This window comes from Merops nubicus, unplaced genomic scaffold, assembly GCF_000691845.1.
Source record: "Merops nubicus isolate BGI_N331 unplaced genomic scaffold, ASM69184v1 scaffold11638, whole genome shotgun sequence".
Lineage (NCBI taxonomy): Eukaryota > Metazoa > Chordata > Aves > Coraciiformes > Meropidae > Merops > Merops nubicus.
The window spans coordinates 12,649-32,456 of record NW_008625154.1 but is presented as its reverse complement, the minus strand read 5'-3'; the positions used below and the strand labels follow the sequence as shown (position 1 = coordinate 32,456).

The window sequence follows — 19,808 nt, the reverse complement described above, 5'->3', positions numbered from 1 at the left end:
AAAACACAAAAAAAGAAAGGCGGGGGGTTTAAACCCCCAGCCACTGTCATGAGCACATGTTGGGTTAAGATGTCCTAATTTTTAATATTGTTTCTCTCATATTAATATACATCAGCAAAGTTTCAAAATTTTACAGAAATGTTCCTTTTCAGTTTCTTGCTTTTATCTCTTTGGCCTATTTCACCTTTAAGAACTCTTCAGCTTGACAGACTGGATCCAGCTTTGGCTTTTAAGATACACTTTGCCATTTTGTGTGTCAGCCTTAATCCATTTGTCCGTTTCATTCTTTTGATTCATGTGACCTGGAAAAGAGAGTTCTGCTTAGTTTAATTTGACACACAGTAAATATATCACCTTCACATTGCCATTTTTTTCAAGCTCCCTGGAAATACTTATAAAAACTTGTTATTTGGCAGAATTTATACATTTTTAGCAGGGGCTTCTGAAATTTCATTCTTGATACAGTTTTTTTGCATTAATCTAATTTCCCATAATATGTTACTACAATAAAATTGCTGGGTTTTGTTATATAGTACTGTAGATTTTATTCTGGCCTAGAAAATACATTATGGTAAGTTGACTCTGGCCAGTCACCAGGTCCCCTCCAAAGCTGCTCTATCACTTCCCTCCTCAGCTGGACAGGGGAGAAAATAGAACAAAAGGCTTGTGGGTCAAGATAAGGACAGGGAGAGATCATTCACCAATTACCCTCATGGGCAAAACGACTTGACTTGGGGAAACCAGTTTAACTTACTACCAAACCAGAGTAGGATAAAGAGAAATAAAACCAGATCTTAAAACCAGCTTCCCCTTCCCTTCTTCCCAGGCTTATCTTCACTCCTGATTTTGCCACCTCCTCCCCTGCAGCAGTGCCGGGGGTGGGAATGGGGCTGCAGCCTGTTCACCACACGCTGCCTCTGCTGCTCCTTCTTGCCCAGAGGGAGGAGGACTCACACTCTTCCCCTGCTCCCGTGTGCCCTCCCACAGGAGACAGTCTAATGCCAGGTCCTTCCACAGGCTACAGCTCTTCACAAACTGTCCCCCATGGGGTCACAAGTCCCGCCAGGAGCCCCCCACTACCTTAAACCTTGACACACAAACCCAGTACATCTGTCTACACAGACATCAGTCTGGCTAAGTAATTTGAAGTTTTCATCTTTACTGTAAACACAGAAAAGGGACTTGTAACACCTGAGTTTCCAGATGACAAGACATGTTGCTACTAATACTGCTGTCTGATAATGGCTTAAAAAAAACCCTGTGAGATGTCTGTCTTCTTATGTTTCACAAACTTAGTATGCGTGGCCATGCTCTGAAAAGCTCGCTGTGTAACAGACAAAAGAGAAAGTTCAACTTACCCTCATTTGACAATTAAGAAACTGAGGCCAAGAGAGAACAAGTGACCTTCCAAGAAAACTTATGACCAAAATGGGAATTAAACTAGCATCTTTTAAGTCCCAAATAGGTGCCTTTATCACAAGATCAACCTTCGCTTTGGTTTATCTTTACAAAATATCTTTTATTATTATTACTTTAGGATTTGAGTGACTGAGTGAATTCTAAGTTTAGAACTAATTTGAGCCTGGAATAGCATGAAGGATGGCAGGGAAGCAGATTCTGAAGCAACTTTGTAAACATGCTCTGCTCTGACCTATAACACAGCTGAAGTTAAGTTTTGGCCATGTCAAAAACAGCGGCAAAAATCCAGCTGACATCACTGCATCAGCTGCCACAACTCAGGCCTATGTGCCAGAACATTTCAATAGTATTTCAGTGCTTTTGTACTTCTGAGGGGGATTGATTTAACGCTACAGGCCAAACCCACATCAATTCACTAGCAGGCCGCGGCACTGCTTAGCGTATGGGATTGCCAGAGGAGGCCAGCACTGACGGAGTTCTCCCACAGAAGGGAGCGGTATTTCAGTGTCCGTTCTGTCAGACTACACCTTGCTTCCAGGGACTTCCATGTGCATGTCCTAGTACGATTTCTGCACTCCTCCTGATCGCTCCAGGCAGCAGCAGTCTCAATCACATTCTGACTGTAAGGCAGAATCCCCAGTTCCACTCCCTGTCTAATCACAGACTTAAATCTATGATGATCATCACAAAGTTAGACAAATGAGTTGTATATGAAATCTGCTAAAATCTGAAACCTCAGTTCCTCAGAAAACTTTCCTGAATCATCACTTTGAAATACGTTTGAATCAGAGAATATGGAACAGAAATGAAAATGAAGTGTGTCTTTTAAGTAGAGGTAGCCCTTAAAACATTAGATCAGTCTGATTTTTAAACAGGAAATAGCCCCCAGGTGTCAAAAATCCATGAACCAACACAGAAGTGTAAAGGAAAATGTCAGCTGATCCCTCCCCAGAGTTGTAGAGCACTGAAAAGACAGATTTTTTTTTTTTTTTTCTGAAGGCAAGAGAACACAGATGTAGGGCAGAGTTCTATCTCCAGAAGTGCATATTGGAGTGCTAGGTTCCAGTTCCTCTCTCATGCGTTTGTCAACATCTGCACACGGAACAGACAGAGGAGCACAGAATCAGCCCTGCACATCAACCCTTTCATGCACTGGGTACACCCTTTTGCTTAGAAGTTAAAGAAGAATTTTGAAGATACACAGAAACAAATTCACAAGAACCGTTTTAGAACTGGGTTGTTTGAGCTCTGTTTCTCATTTTGCTATGTGAACTTAGAAAAATATTTTGTTCCTTATGTTTCTTTTGGCGATTTGCCTGTGAAGGGAATGCAGAAAATATCATACTGCCTTCAGGAAAGTCAGTGTCAAGTTCCACTCCCTAGGGATGAAGATCTTCAAACTATTTCAAGGTTATTAAGCCCATCACCAGTAGCAGGTCCAAATCAAGCTTAAGTTATTTAAATAACTTTGTGTATGAGGCACTAATGAAGCAACAAGGTTTAGTTGGAGAGCTTTTGATAACAGTTTGGTCTTAACTGTACTCACTGCCTGTAGTCTGAATACTGTGGGAACATAAGTGGATTTTGAGGATTACTTTGCTAGCGTGATTAAATCACAAAAGCCAACAGCCTGCTGGATTGAGAATAAGGAGGAAAAAATTTCAAAACCCACCAGTCAAGACAACAGCATGAGCTCAGGAATAAATATATGCACCTGTGCAGAGGCTGTGTGGCTTTCTTGCCAATTTAACACCCAGAAAAAGGTGTGGTTTTTTGGGGGGGGTGGCGGTGTTGTTTTGTTTTTTCTTTTTCCACACATGGTGTGGAACCAGCTTTGCAGAACTTTCCACAGTCAAGTACTGACCGTTTACTCACTTGCCTTCCTGGAGACTGGAAAAGTTACAAGCGAGCACTATTTTCATATCACAAAACACATGAACAGCAGCATATTTTAAACATTGTTCGCTGGTGTTAGGACTGTGGTGTATCTCAAAAAGGCTATGAAACAGCTTGAGTTAAATGCAAGCTCAAACCAATAAAAATCTGTAGGACAGCATCTCATGTAATGTGTTTTATAAAAAGTTGGATGAACTTTCTATTTGACTTGAAGAAATGTAATCTGTTCCAGATACAACCTGCATCTGTCTGTTTTTTTAAGATACTGCTTAAAGATCAAGGCTTCACAGAGGGACAGTGTTTAGAGGGACACTGTAAAACAAAACTCTTCCCACTCAACTCTAGTGGCAGAGAGTCAATAAAAATTGCTTCTAGGAAAGAAGGAAAGTTTTGAAGAAGTGTCTTGAGAAGAGAGAAAGCAGGGAGGGTCACAGCAGTGGATAGTCTTACTCCTGAGATCTCTGAGTCAGCTGCAGAGTGGGAGAAGGAGTTCCCTGCACTTGGACAGCTGTTAACTTTCAGAAGAAACTTAAGTTTCAGCAGACTGCCACAGCACAGCTCTTTCAGTTACTTCCCTTTTAAAGGCAAGTTGCTTGCCTGGCATTATTCACTGCCCCGTCAGCTCTGTTTGCATTTAACCCTGGAACTCCATGCAGCTAAAACCACTGAAATTACCTTAAAGTAAACAATACAGAACTTATGGTAGCCAAAGCAGCTAAACACACCTGTAAAGCCTTGTACCCAAGTGTGTGAGGCTCGTGCAGTCAGCTCCCTCCTTTCACACTGGCTTTGAAGCAATCCCACAGGGCAAATCCACAGCACCTCGCAGGCTGCTCTCCCAGTACTACTGGCTGAGGAGCCATCCTGTGAGCAGTGAGAAATAAGTTATTTCTGAAGGACATCAAGGCAGGAAACATCTGTCTAGATACCCTATGTTCCAGAAGAGAATCCACATCTAACCTCACACAGACATGAAAGCTTTATTATTTCAGTGCATGCCTGTTGTAAGGAGAAAGGTGCTTCTCATCACAGCCTACTTGGAGAACCAAACAGTGAAAAGACTTGAAGTTATTAAAAGAATCTTGGAGAGTCACAGTTAGAACAGTGGTATCAAGCCCCATCTATGCAAGGTAATCTGGTAAGTACATAGGCTGATTCTCTCCGGAGACACATAAGGAAGAGGGACACCTAAGGAGTTTTTAGTGATCAAAAGAATAATTGGATGCTGGATCAAGAGACAACATCTATCTGGAAGCTTTCACAGGAGAATGAATAACAGGACATTCCTCTCCATCCCCAGGACAGACATCTGAGGAAAGGTGGAAATTAACATGAAAAACAGGTAACAGTGCTCCATTACCTGTGTGCATGGCCACCAAAAGACATGGACCCAAGAGGAACACTATTCCAACATGGCTCAGCAAACCTGTGGCACTGTAGATGGGGTGGGATTAGTACCAAAGGATAGAAGTCCTGTTAACTGCTGCAACTGTTGTTACCCTGGATTAAATATGGAGCACAAATGTCTTGACTTGGGAGAGGACAATCATTGCCAAAGAGTACGTTCTTTTTCAGAGGATGGAAAAATATGAAGAGGCTGGTTTGCCAGCTTGAGAAAGCAAGGATCTTTCTCCATACAATACAAAGACAGGCATCCGTAGCCTCTGAGAAGCACCTGTGACACTGTGGGACTTTTACCAAGGAAACTCACGCCACGTGCTGCAACCCGGATGGAACGACTGCCAAAGTTAAAAGCTCACTCAGCAGCAAGCAGATGGATAGCATCAGGTCAAGGGTTGCTGCTGGATATGAACTTGGCACTAGAACTGGGGCCAGGGATGGAGAAAGATCTGGAAACAGATGAGTCCATGGCACAAGAGACAGAAGATATACATGGTTTACAACAAACAGAGTGTGTGTGGTGTATATTCTGGATGATTTGGTTTGGAAATTGACACTGTCAGCTACAAGGATCCAGAGAAAGTCTCTGACTGCAGGACTTTCCACAGGCTTACAGCTGTCAACAGACAAGCTGCCCACGGGAGTGGGTGGAAGCATGCCCACTGGCTGCATTCATTTAGTCCAAGTTTATCCATCCACATGCCTCACAACCTTACTTTGGACTGTGTGGGACCACATGGTCACATCAACTTGAGATGAAATCAGGCTGAAAGGACACACTGTATTTAACCCCACACACTTGCCCAGACAGTTCTTCACAATCCCCAAGACTGACAGTCCTACGGCCTCAGCAGACAAGTGCTTACTACTAGAAAGTTTATCTTACTATTTAGCTAAGTTTTCTTCACCATAAAGTCAAATCATAATTTCTAGTCCTACCACCAGTGGACAGAGAACAGTGTCTTTCATTTCTGCAGCAATTTCTTACATACTGGAAAAACACATCTGTCTTCTCTTCTTTAGACAAAAAAACACTTTTTTCCAGTCTTCCCTCATAAACCAGTTTTTCAAGGCCTCTGATCATATGTTCTCCTTCAGAGTCTCTACAGTTGTCCACATCCTTTCTGAAATACACTACTCAAAACTGGACACTGTCCATCAAAGTATTACTAATACCATGTAAAGCCAAGGGGTTATTCTGATTTTCTTACAGAACAGTCATGTTAATAAACAGTTTATTTTTTGCAACTGCGTAACACTATTCTTTCCCATTTACTGATGTTTTTGTTGAAATATTCCTCCTCTGCGGCACTCACAGGTAATTATTCCTATCTGTGTACTTCGAACTTAAATGGACTTCTTAGAAAAATGACTAAATAGCTATAAATCAAGATTATTTCATTTTAACCATGCACCTCAACATGTTTGTAACACCTTTGCTGTGATAGTCTCCTAAGCCCCTTTTCTGAATATTTGACACTTTTTAGCCTGCTACCCTTCCTCTTATCATACATAGTTCAAGATATAATTAATGATCACTACAGGCTCCTTAAATTGGATGATTTAAGAGTGCAGGCAGACCTGTAGGCACAGGGAAGGAAGGCACAGACATTGAGCAGCAAGGACTAAGCAGAATCATCTCTTCCTACCCTCTTTGCCAGGGAAAGGAGAAGAAAGCCTTGACATGATCACCATCCAAAATGGCAGGAGTTACTCAAGCGCTCTCAAACTAGGCAGCTGAACAAACGTTTTCACAGATGGAAGCTGGACCAACACTTCCCATACAAAATCTGTTTTTATAAAAGACGTCATTATACCATACATACTACTTCTAAGAGTGCCTACTGATGTCAATGGAAATAGATGCCTTATTCTTGCAAACTACTCTGAGGAGTAAACTCCCTGGCACTGCTCTCCAGCTCCTTCCCTTCCTCAGTGAGTGTCCCAGTTTTGCAGGAAAGTTCCTTCCTTTTCTGAGAGGGCAGAACACCCTTTCACACTCTCATCACTACCTCTAAAGCACTCACTCCAGGCTTTCATCTTCTTGCTTTGACTAAATCCCTCTCTATTCCCTGGCTATCCTGCAAAACCCTGGATGTGATGGCTTGTGGCACAGCACTTCACCAGCTTCCTCACTCAGCATGGCAGTGGCAGCCGTGAAACACGGTGAGGATGTACATCACAGCTGCTCTAACAGGAGGAGGGAAGGTTCTCCTCGAGCATCTGAAATGCTGGGGTCTGAACCCCGAGCCCTGAATTAAGGTTGACATAGGGGTAATTCCCACAGCCCTTCATACAGAGGTGGTGAGTTTGCCTTATAGCTTCCCCCCAGGGTGCGGCCGGCCCTGCAGGGAGAGACAGAAGGGAAATGAGCCCCAGGGGTCCCGCAGTGAGTTGACAAAGGTCAGGTGTCTGCTTGGGGATAAAAGCTGGGACCACTTGCAGGGAGTCAGGAGTGTCTGTCTGTGGAGTGCACTCCCCAGAGCTTCCTGGTTCAGGGCAGACCTCCTGACTCTCCCTGGAGCTGGGCCCTGGTCTGTTTAGACCTTTGCAAACGCGGGCTGATCGGGTGAGAGTCGCCATGTGAGCCCCTTTCTCTTATGTATTTAACTGGCTGGTCTGGCTGTTTCCCATGCCAACTGTGGGCAACCTCGGGTCTCTGTCTGTACCACCGGTTGCGGGCCGAGTCACATCTTTTGTGAGATCGTTGGGGGTGGCGTCAATTATGTACCAGCTGATGGATCTGTTTGTACCCCCAGCGATACTTCATGCAATGTCCTTCTTGTCTACAATACAGTCTGTGTATTGGTTCATCTTCCTGCTGGCTGTATCATTTTTATTGGGCCTGGTCATTGGCAGAACAGCAGGTGACAGACTAGGTGCATGTTTACCCAAGTCAAAGAACTCCACCCTGTCTTCCTGCTGGAGAGCCTCCTCTCCAACATCTCTCACGGTATTCCCAGGAGCAAGTCAAGCTTCATGAAAGCAGCCAGTTCCTGTGTTATCCACATGAGGACTGGCTTTCTGAAAAAATTATCTATTTTTAAATTAACCTTTGAGCTCAGAAGCATAAAAATCTAAAATGCCATGCTCTTGTGATACATCATTTTTTTTTCCACTTGGCAAAACCCCTCTTCTGTCTCTATTTTATATTTTTTCAGCTGCAGCAGGACAGCTATAGACTGCACAAAACTTTTAACAGTGGATAATGTTTTCGTGATACAGAAAATATTAAATGATTTCATTATTTCAGAATCTAACCATAAAAGAACATTCTCAAGTATCAACTGTAAGAAGAAGGGATTGTTGATAAATAGGAGACAAGTGCTTCTCCTGCAGAAAGAACACACTGTCCCCAAGGAACAATGTAAAGTGAAGGAGAAGCTGGAAGCATCTCCTTCGCCATGCCACAAGAATGTTACTGACTTAACAAAAAAAGGAGGTGCTGCTTTCAAAATGATAAGAAAAGAAGCAAAGCACATGTTAAAGCCAAGTTCTTCATCTCCTTTCAGGTTTGTTGCTTCTTACTGACCAGTGAAGAGAAGGGAGAAGACAGCTGCTATAAGTCATTGGTTGCATTATGTGAAAGAACACCCAAAGCTAAATGCCAGGTATAAAGACAGATGAAGAGATGTCACTTCAGGCCAGCACTAGTTTCGCAGAATTGTATCCTACAGAAAATCCATTCCAGGGTCTATTTTTATTTTTTATTCACTTGTATTATGACAAATTTAGATCTATGTTTAGTAAATTTTTTGTGCAATGCTGTAACCTCTTTAAACATCAGATAATCAGTAGCCTAATGCTGTTGCCTCTGCATAATTCTTGCCAATTTCCATGCCTTTGGGATATGTATATTTGAAGGTTAGCTAATCAGGTCTGCTTTTGACCTCAGCTGCAAAGATCACTTCCATGCAGAACAGTGGGCTGGAGAACTGCGTCTGCTTCAGCGGTGACGGTCGTGCATAAACACCGATGGGGTCGTGAAGCCAGAGCAGCCATTCAGCTGTGTGAAGCTGAAACATCATAATGCTGTCAGAGTAAGGTGATGGTCCTCACTCTCTGGGAGAAGGGCTGTTTTACTGCAGAGGCAATTCGTTCCATAGAGCCTGGCTAGAAGTGGGGGTCCTTCCACAGGTTTCTAGCCTGAGAACTTCTAACCGTAGTTTTAAAAGAAATGATGTTTAGTAGCTCCTAGTAAATTTAAATGCTAGTCACTGTTCAAGGCAAGAAGGGATACGCCTATAGGTTTCAAGACTACTGTTTTGTATACACAGGCTACATCTAAACGTTGTGTCCATACACATCTAACATTTCCTGACCGAGATTATCGTCTTATGTGGGGAGGGAAAATAAGTTTTGTGCATATTTTCTTCTGTTTAAAAGAAAAAAAACCCTCAAAGGCTCACTCAATCTGCTATCGTATCAGGTCATACTGACATAACACGTTTAAAAACAAAGCTGGAGCCTTCAGACACATTACGTTAATGTTTCCTCTGGAGCAAACTGAGTAATTGGTAACAGCAACAGCCTGAACTTCTAGATGGACATGTCCAGAGAGGAAAGAAATACACACCCTGACAATCCACTGTACAACTGTTTTCTGAAGCAGGAAACAGCAAGACTTGGTTCAATAGTAAATGCATTAGAAGAATGCTCCCATTAATTGCAGGTACCTTTCCATGTACTCTCTATTCCTCCATGCTCCAGCTTCTTCTGCTCTTCTCCTAGACATCTCCCACCCATCAATTCTCAGCCTGTCTTGCACGTTCAACATTCATACTGTACATTTATAAACACACCAGATACCTCTTTTACTTCCTCCTCCCAGCAGAGACAGAGAAAATATTTCATTATATTTTTAAGACATCCCCATGTGATTTACTGCACATGACTGCCTAAGCCAAGAAAGCAATGGGTCAAATTCAGCCCTGGATTACCTCCCACAAATCCAATGGAATAAGGCTTAGAACGATTTTGGCTCTAAGGTTTTTGTTAGAAAAGCAGTTGTTTGCATTCACAAACCATGTACCACATAAAATGAAAAAGTCATCTAGTAACATGGGAATACAATGGCACAAGCAATCATTTGAACCTGAAACAGATGAAACAAGAAGCCAAGAGCAATAAACTCAAAAGGCAACACAGATGCCTTCGACTAAGGCCAGAGAGACATTTATTGGAAGCCAAGATTAATAAGCCTTACCACTTATAGTTACGTGATCGTCTTTGGAGGCACGCTGTGTTTCTTTTAACTGGATCTCTGAGCTCACATCCACTTTTCTTCCAGACAACTCTAAATAGGCTTTGAGAGAGGCAGGTACCTTGACTGTAATTGAACCTGGCATAAATTGAAACAAAAGCTAGTTAGTTTAACACTGAGATCAAAGCATAATCACTTGTTTCATTTCCCTCACCTGAATCCAACTACAGTTTGGATTTTTAAGAGCCTTCAGACCCAGTAACCTCTTTTTTTTTTTGTCTCTGAGAAGATAATTGAAGATACTTTCATTTATTAGAACCATTTATTAGGTAGAAAGTGGTGTCAAAGTATTTCCTTGGCAGACGTGAAAATTCACATTGATATATACTGCTAGCAGCAGCTCTTGGTAGAGGAACAATGAAGTGAAGCAAATGTAATGGATCTCACAAGTATTAGGACTAAAGTCTATGATTTAGTTTCATCTTCCAGTTGCATATTTACACTCCTGACCAAGGACAGGGGATTGGATTTAATAAGTCCAGCTACTACATGGCACATTATGAAAGAACTGCTCCTCTGGAACACTGAGGTGCCACTTAATTGTCTTTGCTTTACCGCACAGGGCCAACTCTTCACACCCTTGAACAGAAGCAGTCTCAAAAGTGACTGACCAGTTTAGATTAGGTATCACTAAAACATAAACTACTAAAAAAATTGCAGCTTTAGTAGCTCAAGCAATTCTGCCCTTGAAAATAAAACCCAGAAATTCTGACTTCTATGTCCCCTAAATATGTGCTTCTGTGTATCAGACTGAAGGCAGACGCTGGGCCCCAAGCTGCCCACGTTAGTCATAATTGGAATTAATCAGTGTTTGGAAGCTGCACCCTGCACATTAAAATAAAAAGCTACCAAAATTCAGAATACACTTTCTATATATGTGCTACTTTATTTTTGCCCAAATCCAACATTCACTTTACAAAAATGTAAACAAGTTCTCTTTAAATACATCCCAAAACCTGAAACAGAAAATAATAAGAAAACAGATGTTACAAAAACTAAGCTGGAGTCAGAAAGCAAGCCTAGCTATGCAATTTAAATTCAGTAGAATCACTTGCCTGTGACAGCCCTGATGAACAAATAACTGTCAGTATAATGTAGGCCTAAATTCTGCCGGATACACAAAAGCCCTAGGATAAAAAAAGCTGAAAATGTCTTCATCTTTGGGTCCTCCTTGGAGAGCTGCTCAGTGATGTGACTCATAAAATCCAACAGGCATGCAGCTAATTCATCACGAACGGGACATTTTCTACACTGCAGCTGTCAACAGTTACTCTGAATTTACAGAGTAAACAAAACCAGAACTTTGTCAACTCTGCCTTTAGTAAAGTGTGCTGCCAGAAGAAATGTCAAGCAATGTTTCTGAAAATAGCATTAATTAATTTTATTAGTTACATTCTTCTTTGCAACTAATTGAAAGATATATTAACAAAGTAATTAAAAATGTAACTAAGAAACAACATAAAAATAAATTTTCCTTGCACCAGTGGAACCAGAATAGCTTGTACAGAAGAATGGCACAGAAGTGATTTTGATGCATTTCCCACATTATTCCCATTCTGAGTGACTGCTAGGTTTTAAAAGGGCACAGGCATTGTCTCAGACAAGAGAAGGGTATCAAATAACACGGTCATTTAAACCACCTGAAGTGCCTGAAGTGAAGTTACAGTCAAGTATAAAAACACTGTGGGTTTTTTCTGTTTGTTTCTTTGTTTTTTCCCCATAAACAAAACCTCTAGGACTAGCAAAGTGTATTCAGGACTTTGTCATTTACAGTATCATGTATTCTGAAGGGCAAAACTGAGATCCAGCTTCAGAATCGAGCTTAAGAAATTCTAGTGATTAATCAGGAGAAAAAAAAGAATAGAAGGGTGAGGTCCTCATCTTTGTCTTTCTGCCTTCCAGTTTCAGTAATGAGATATTTCACTCAGAAAAGGCAGGAAAAAAGTAAATGTGTGTTAGCTGTCACTCTGCACATACATGCATCAGTATTGTGGAGTAAACTGTGCTCAAGAAAGACTAATCCAAGTTAACTCTGCAGAATTCTGCTAGATACACTGACAGGAAAAAAAGAAGTCTTGAAAAATACAAAAATTCTGTAATCCATTTAAGGTATCATTGCTCCTTACAGAGTTTACTTTATTATAAGTAGTTATAAACATCTTCTAATAATGAGGTGAAAAAAGAATGTAGATAACCAACAAATTATATTTTCCTAGATAAATTAAAAAAAAAAAAAAATTATCCCCTTTAATTTTACATTACAAAGTGCCCCAAAAAAGTGCTTCAGTTTGCTAACCTTTCTGGGTTTTCAGATCCACTTTTCTTAACTGACTGACATAAACATCTATTGTCCCCTGATGTGTAGAAGCTTTTAGACTTCCATCTGAGGAATCTGGAAAACAAAAGAAATAAAAAAAAAGAGAAACTTGTGTATCATTCACTCTTTTAAAATAAAAATTCACTAGAATCTTTCCCTGTGTTCTGAACTAACTTTGTGAATTCTTCTATGTCTGAGAAGTATCTTAAATTAATTTTTAGAAAACAGTTTTTTGAACAAAACTATCTCCCCAGTCCAGAACTGTAGCATATACTGGTCCCACAGCTATAGCCCTGCAGTTGTTACTGGACAGGTAGCATCTAAAGGGCCTCAACAACACTCTCCACTTTCTACGAGGATGAATTTATCTTTGTGCAAAGATGAAGCACAAAATTTGAATCCTACGATCTTTTTAGGCTTGCAAAAGGGTTCCTTTGTTCACACTGCACCAGGAGAACTTTACCCAGGAAACAGCACCATGCAAACAAGCAGTTGTGCATTGTGACATCCTGTTACACAGAACTGGGTATGAGGCTTTGTAAAATCTGGTCAACTACATCTGAATTTTAAACAAATGTTTGAGATAACACTTCAATACACCGAGGAAAACAGCATTTGTTCTTTGCCCTGGAATATCAAGGCCTACATTTCCCTCTATACCTCATTAGATGAAATTTATGGTAACAGAACTTTCTAAAAGTAACATTTTTGCAGATAGAAAGCATTTAAGAAGCCTTAATTATATACTTGACAGGTAGTCTTTAATTCCTTGCAACATATTCCAGTTTTAAATACATAAATTTCCACAATATTACAATCAAGTCCTAAAGAATTAATTTCTGAGCTACTGAACAGACCTGGTAAAATTTGCAAAGACATTATGAAGCAATTCTAGACAAGCATTAAAAAAAAAAAAATACTTATGTACATGAGCAAAACGTCAGTAAAATATCTTTTTAGATATTTCAATACTAGAAAGCACGGCAAGAAATTCTGAAATATTGATAAAGACTGTTTTTCTTAGTTTCTGGATGTGCATACAAAGAGAAACAGTCAAACTTTCAGAAGTAGCTAAAATAACAAAATCAAACCTGAGTGAAGCTTCCCATTTAAAAAATTAAAAGCACTGAGAGAATGAACATGATTAATCATAACAAGGATGTCTAACATTAATACCTTAAGCTCGCCACACAACCATAGCTCTAAAACTCATCTGGAGCTTTTCCAGTCCCAGATCATAAGCACAGATGTCAAAGATCAGTCTATTATGTACAACAGTAAAAACATGGAAAGCGATTATTATCCCACAACTAAAGTTTATTTCTTTGGAGGGGAAAGTAATTTTTAATAAACGTAACCAATCTCAGCTGAGAAACTGAGACCATCCAGCTAACAGGAAAACAGTAATAACTAGAATTTGATGTGAATGTTTCTGCCACCTCAGATTTTATGTTAAAGTTCTCTTTTAAATAAATAAATAAAATTCTTCATTAATTGAAGTTAATGAACTGGAAAAAAAGGGCTTGCTTATGTAAGTGACAATGTAACATTTTATTGGTGACTGTTTAAAAGGTTATTCATAATAGTTAAGTTTGAAAGTTAAAGTCACTAAAACAGATAGAAATGTTGATTCATATCAAATGACCATTTTTAGCAGTGATAACTTTAAATTTCCATGTTAAAGCTATTTTTGCAGATATTCCTGATCAAATTTAGTACAGGCCAATCCCTGTTTCCCCACATAATCTTGAACAGATTTTGTTGGCAACAGGCACAGGAAACAACCATCATCAGACCCTTCCGCCTTAAACAAAGCATGTAATTATTTCCTCTATCTGCACTACCAAGAAAGAAGAATCTCCTGTGACAGGACAGCAATCCTCTCTGGGGAGAACACCTAACAGTCTGTTCAGCACCACCAGCTGAGGTATTTTACAGGGACCAATGTTCATTCAGTGAGTCTTCCCTCTCCCCACTCCTCAAACCCAGTGGAGAGACACATTTTGCAAATCCAGCAGCCCCACTGTGAGACTGAACAAGGTGTTCTTCTAGACTTTCAATTAATATATGTTAAAAAAAGCTCTTTTTGTGAGAGACTGGATTCTGTTTTCAGGAGGCATAAACACGAAAAAAGGATGCAGGAAGAGGGTAGTAGGCACAGGCTCATCAATGCACAGATCTACCTGTAAAGTTAAAGACACAAAACGAAGAACAATCTTGAGGGAAAGTGCAACACTTTTCCATTGGAGAATGCTGTTTTAGGAAGATGACTTGCCAGATTTTGACTCCCAGAGTATGCCACTGAATAGAAAGTTTCATACAGCAGAAGAAACTACAGCAAAGTACCAAGCACAAATACAGGCTGGGCAGACTGTGGATTGAGAGCAGTCCTGAGGAGAAAGACTTGGGTGTGCTGGTTGATGAAAAGCTCAGCATGAGACAACAAGGTGTGAGTGCAGCCAAGAAAGCCAACTGAATCCTGGGCTGCATCAAAAGAAATGAGCAGAGGGTTTGGACCAGATGACTTCCAGAGGTCCATTCCAACCTCAACCATTCAGTTGTTGAGTCTAGACACATTCATTGAACATTATGTTTTCTTTTCTATGCCAAGTGCTTTAAAACACACTTTTTACTACAGATAAAAAAAAAAAATAACAGCCTTCCCTTAACAACAGGATTTCATTTTCACAGTTTCAAAATTCATATGTCGTAACACTAGTAAAGGAGTAGTATGAGAATGTTAGCCTTAATATCAATAGCTGTAAGGAGAATGATGACCAACTCAAGCAAAAACACTCAAACTACAGAGTGATTTAAGTTGGCAATGGTATTTTATCCCAACAGGAAAAACACTTTGGGTTTTGCATTACAGATTTAATAAACAAACACTATCCTGTAACACTAAATACATACCTGCATTTTAATATGCATGGCAGTTCTTTTGTATCATAGCTGCTCCCTCCAAGGATGAATACGTAAGGCTAGATTCAGACTTCCAGTTTTGTTCTCTTGATTTAAATCCATGGAAATGAAATTTTCATTAGCCAAATTTATGTAGATTAACTTTGGCCAAAATGGGAAACATTTTGGAAACATAATGAAGAAACCTGATATTTATAGGATGATGCATTTTTTAGAATGTACCTAATGTATATTAAGTAATAGCAAGAGTACTTAAGGAGATGTAAAATATTGTTTTGGATCCAGTTATCAAGAGCTTTTGGTGCACCCAAACTACTGAGGGAACAAAACCATTTTTCAAAAAAAAAAAAAAAATTATTTTTCTATTTGTGGCATCTTATGAAAGACTTTCAGATGCTGCATCTGTAGAAAAAATAGTGCCTCTTAAAAGTTATTAGAATTGGATCATACTTGGATGTCTAGTTATATTTCTACTGTCTGGAATGTAGACTGGTTAGCTCTGTATTGGAACAGAAGTACCCATTTGTGGGTGAAAGGGGTGGTGTACTCCATTTTTCTCCTAAAAACTAGTAGGTATGGACAACTGTAGCAAACTATACATTCTACATGTATGAAATATGTATCTTATGAGGAGCTGAAAAAAAACACCGAATATTGCTCCAAGTACAATATAAACTTAAGAACTACTGTAATGACACCCAGAATCTTCAGTGCCATAATATGAGATGCTATAAAACATAGGATATAAAACTGTTTATTGCTAATAGAACACATACAGAAGCTAAAACGTTTATTCTTTTAAGCTGCAAGGAAAAACCCTATTGTTCTCAGGCAGCAGCTACCACTACTACTACTTTATGCTCCAGTTCTTGGAAGCAGTTTCTTCAGGACATAAGCTCTGTTTGGAATGCCATGTAATCTACATTTGAAAGGACACAAAAAGAGGGAAGAGGAATATGGAAACAGTGACAATAAAACCAAGTAATGGAGTCTGGTTGGCTGTTTTTTTTTTTTTGTTGAACTTGTTTTTCACAACCTTACACCTGAGGGACAGAGAAAAGCAGCTGATTCCAATCTGCCTGGAAAGCAGCACCCTTAGTACAGAATGGTGTGGAAGAAAACATGGGAACAACGAGGAAAAAAATTACAGGTCTGTCACTGGTAGAACACCGAAGGTCAAGCTCTGAGATACAAGGTGGAAGATGAAGGACACTTAAAATGAGAGACAGGATATTCACATACTTCAAGCAGATGACAAAGGCTAGATCAATAGAAATAATCCTTAAGGGACAAGTATGTACATGGATAACTTTTTTTTTTTTAAAAGTACTTATGAGCTGTACTTTAAGAAGTACAGGAGATGCCTTTAATGGGGTTCAGAAATGGGGTTTTTAGATCAAAAATTCCCTAGATCACATATTAAAAACTGAATCCTCTACAGAAAACTCACAGATTCAGCATTACTTCTAAATAAGCCAAGTTGCTTATTGCTTTATTTTTCAGTTATCCACAACTCTCTTAAAAACCATAATTGTTTTCTGTAATTGATTCCCTTCTTAAAATAAAACACTGATGTTTTCTCTCAGTGCTAGGGAACTCCTGTATGATGACACTCTCTCATCACACAGCAAGCCACTGAAGCCTTTAGGTCATCTAGCATAGGTTACTGAATAAACTTAGCAAAATAAGGCAAACTGGCACAGAAATATTTGGAAAAAAAAAAAAAAAAAGTCTGTTGGAACTTAATATGCAGTTTTCCTTTCCAGAACAAGTCCCTGTGGCCCATGATCCGGTTAAAGTTGGTTTTGTTTCAGAGGGGAGCAAACATCAGCATAAGCTTTATCATTTCTGACTATATCAAACAAAGAAAATTAATGTCTTCAATGCATAATTAGGTTAAGCATAAGTAATCCTGTAAGCGAAAACAGGTGGGTTTTTTCAGCTGCTAGGGGAAAATTTGACTTGGCTGCTGAGTAGAAAACACATAATCAGACCATACCAATAAGACTGAGAAATAAGGAAACTCTGGCAGGACCAAACATGACCCAGCAGTGTGCCCTGGCAGAAAAGATGTCCAAGGGTATCCCTGGCAGTATGAACTGCAGCATGCCCAGCGTATTGAGGAAGGGATTCTCTCTCTCTCTCTGCTCAGCATTTATTAGACCACACCTAGAATACAGCATCCAGTGTCAGGGCTCCTAAGAGAAGGGAGACATCAATAAACTGGAGTGAATTCAGCAGAGAAGCATCAAGACAGTCAGGACATGGAACACTTTCCCCATCAGGAGAGGCTGAGAAATGAGGGCTTGCTCAACCTGGAGAACAGACTCCTTCAGGACCTGACAGCAGCGCCCTGGTATTGGTGAGGAACTGCTAAGAAAACAAAGCCAGGTTCCTCTGAGTGGTGCACGATGAAAGCAAGATAGACAACAGATGTGAAATGAAACAAGAGAGTTTTAGTGTGGACAGAAAGGAAAAAAAATATAAAATTTTTCACACTAAGGAGAGTGAAGGAGTTGAACACTCTGCCCAGAGAGGCTGTATAGTCTCTGCATCCTTGGAGAATTTCAAGACCACTGGCTAAAGCCCTGAGCAACTTTGCAGTTGGCGTGGCTTTGAACAGGAGGTTGGAGACTAGAGAATGTGTGAGCAGGGGGTCTGGACAAGATGACCTCCAGAAGTCACTTTCAAACTCTACCATTCTGTGATTCTGCAACCTCCTGAGGTCTCTTCCAACCCGAGTTTTCCTGTGAACTTACCAATCTTTTTAAAGCTAGTTCTAAAAATAAAAATACTTTTTGTAAGATTATTCATGTTTCTAATGATAATTTATAGTAGTAACTTAAACTAGAAATAAAACCAGGACTGGTTGTTTTAAATTAAAATCCATTAAAAACCCACAGAACATTTGTTAAAGTAGAAAGCTTCTAGTATAGGGTTGCAAAACAACGTCTGTGACTAACAAAGTTCATAGTATAGAAAAAAAAACCTGACCAATCCCTACTTTCATATTTTAACAATGTCAGTGTAAAACACTGTCATATGCCAGATGTTTAAAATCAGAGTGAATTTTGTATAGTCTTCAAAAAATAAAAACAGATTTACACAAATACCAAAACCCCACTATTCTATAAATAATTTAAAAAGCCAAAAATTAAAGAGTTGAGAGACAACAGCATTTATTTCCTATTGCAATACAGAATTATACATGAAACTGTCAACACAGTCACTTATATTTGCCCCAAAATATTTTGAAAAACAATCCAGCACTCTCAACTATATTTTAGTTTCACTTGTAAATAAATCTCTCAAAAGCTAAGGTTACATCCCCAAAATCTAGAGATGAGTGCATTTTTCCAGTTAACTGATAAAATTTTACCTCCAATGAAATAACTAACTACATCCCTATGAAAATCCAGCCAGGGATGTTGGAAGAACCGAGTTGTTCTTCCCATTTCTACCAGCAAATCCCTGTCAGGTCTATGGCAAGCCAATGAACTATCTTGTGATGTAAACTTGTAATGCACAAAAACCTTTCACTTAGAATTTTACATTTTCTTTCTCAAGCTTTTATAGTTGAACTAGTGGATCTTAAAAGTTACTTGCCTTTGGAATACCCATAAAAATCTAAAAGATGTTTACTTATCTTCAGATTGAGTCTAAATAGTGCTTTCAGAATTGAAATATGAAAAACAAAGTTTATTCAACTGTAAGATGTGTCTTAACTTTTAAGCTGAACCTGATTAATTAAGGAACATCATCATCAGTTGATGGAAAAAAAAAAGCTACCTCCTATGTTAAGAAAGCTTTACTTAAACTCATAGAATATGAAGAGTGTTTATTTAACAGAAGGAAAAATGGACTAACGAGCTTAATTTAATTCTGTGGTTTAATGATTAACTCATAAGAGTGTGCATTGCATTCATTTTCCAGGGATGTTAATAGAGATAACATAGAAACATAAGAAGAGTTGTACCAGTACAGCTCGCCCCTGAATAATGCTTAGTGAGTGACTATGGTTACTACCATTAGTCTTTGGGCCTGTAACCAAGTTTATTTACATAGGAAATATTTATATTACAGAGGAAATCCTTCTATGTACATTCAAGAGATGCTGAGCCTTGTCTATGATTCTGTTACTTCAAATTTTCTGCCATAGAAATAGTTGGAATTTGAGTTTCTCACTTTTGTGTTCACGTACCATAAAATGGTCAATGAAAAGGCCCCAGAATAATGCAACTGATATAATGTACATTGTAATTGGTAACTCTGAGTTATCCTGTTGCATAAAAGCTCAAGTTCCTGAAAAAAAATTATGAGCTGCTTTTATTTCTGAAGGGAAAGCAATGATTAGTGTAATAGTTTGGAAACACTGTTTGAAATATTACAGGCCTTCTCCCCAACACGTAAAACATCAACGAGCAATGCTTTGTGATTTAAACATCAAATTAAAAATAGCTAATCATTGACATCAACTGTCAACTGTAAGATCAAGAACTGGGTTAGAAGCAAAATGGTTGCATTTGATGCACACTTGGTGTTTTCTTGTGCCCTTTTACCCCATCTTAACCTAAAAGATGACACACCTAG

At 39.3% G+C, this 19,808-nt stretch overlaps 1 protein-coding gene across 1 annotated transcript in view; it reads right to left on the bottom strand.

Moving 5' to 3' along the window:
- Positions 1-61: 61 nt before the first annotated feature.
- Positions 62-19,808, bottom strand: part of FAM185A (family with sequence similarity 185, member A) — a gene marked incomplete at its 5' end in the record, with an annotated part of 28,925 nt that continues 9,178 nt past the window's right edge. The window contains 3 exons of the mRNA XM_008945584.1: positions 62-302; positions 9,923-10,057; positions 12,276-12,371. Coding sequence (XP_008943832.1) covers positions 187-302; positions 9,923-10,057; positions 12,276-12,371 — 347 coding nt within the window. The remainder of the gene's footprint in view (positions 303-9,922; positions 10,058-12,275; positions 12,372-19,808) is intronic.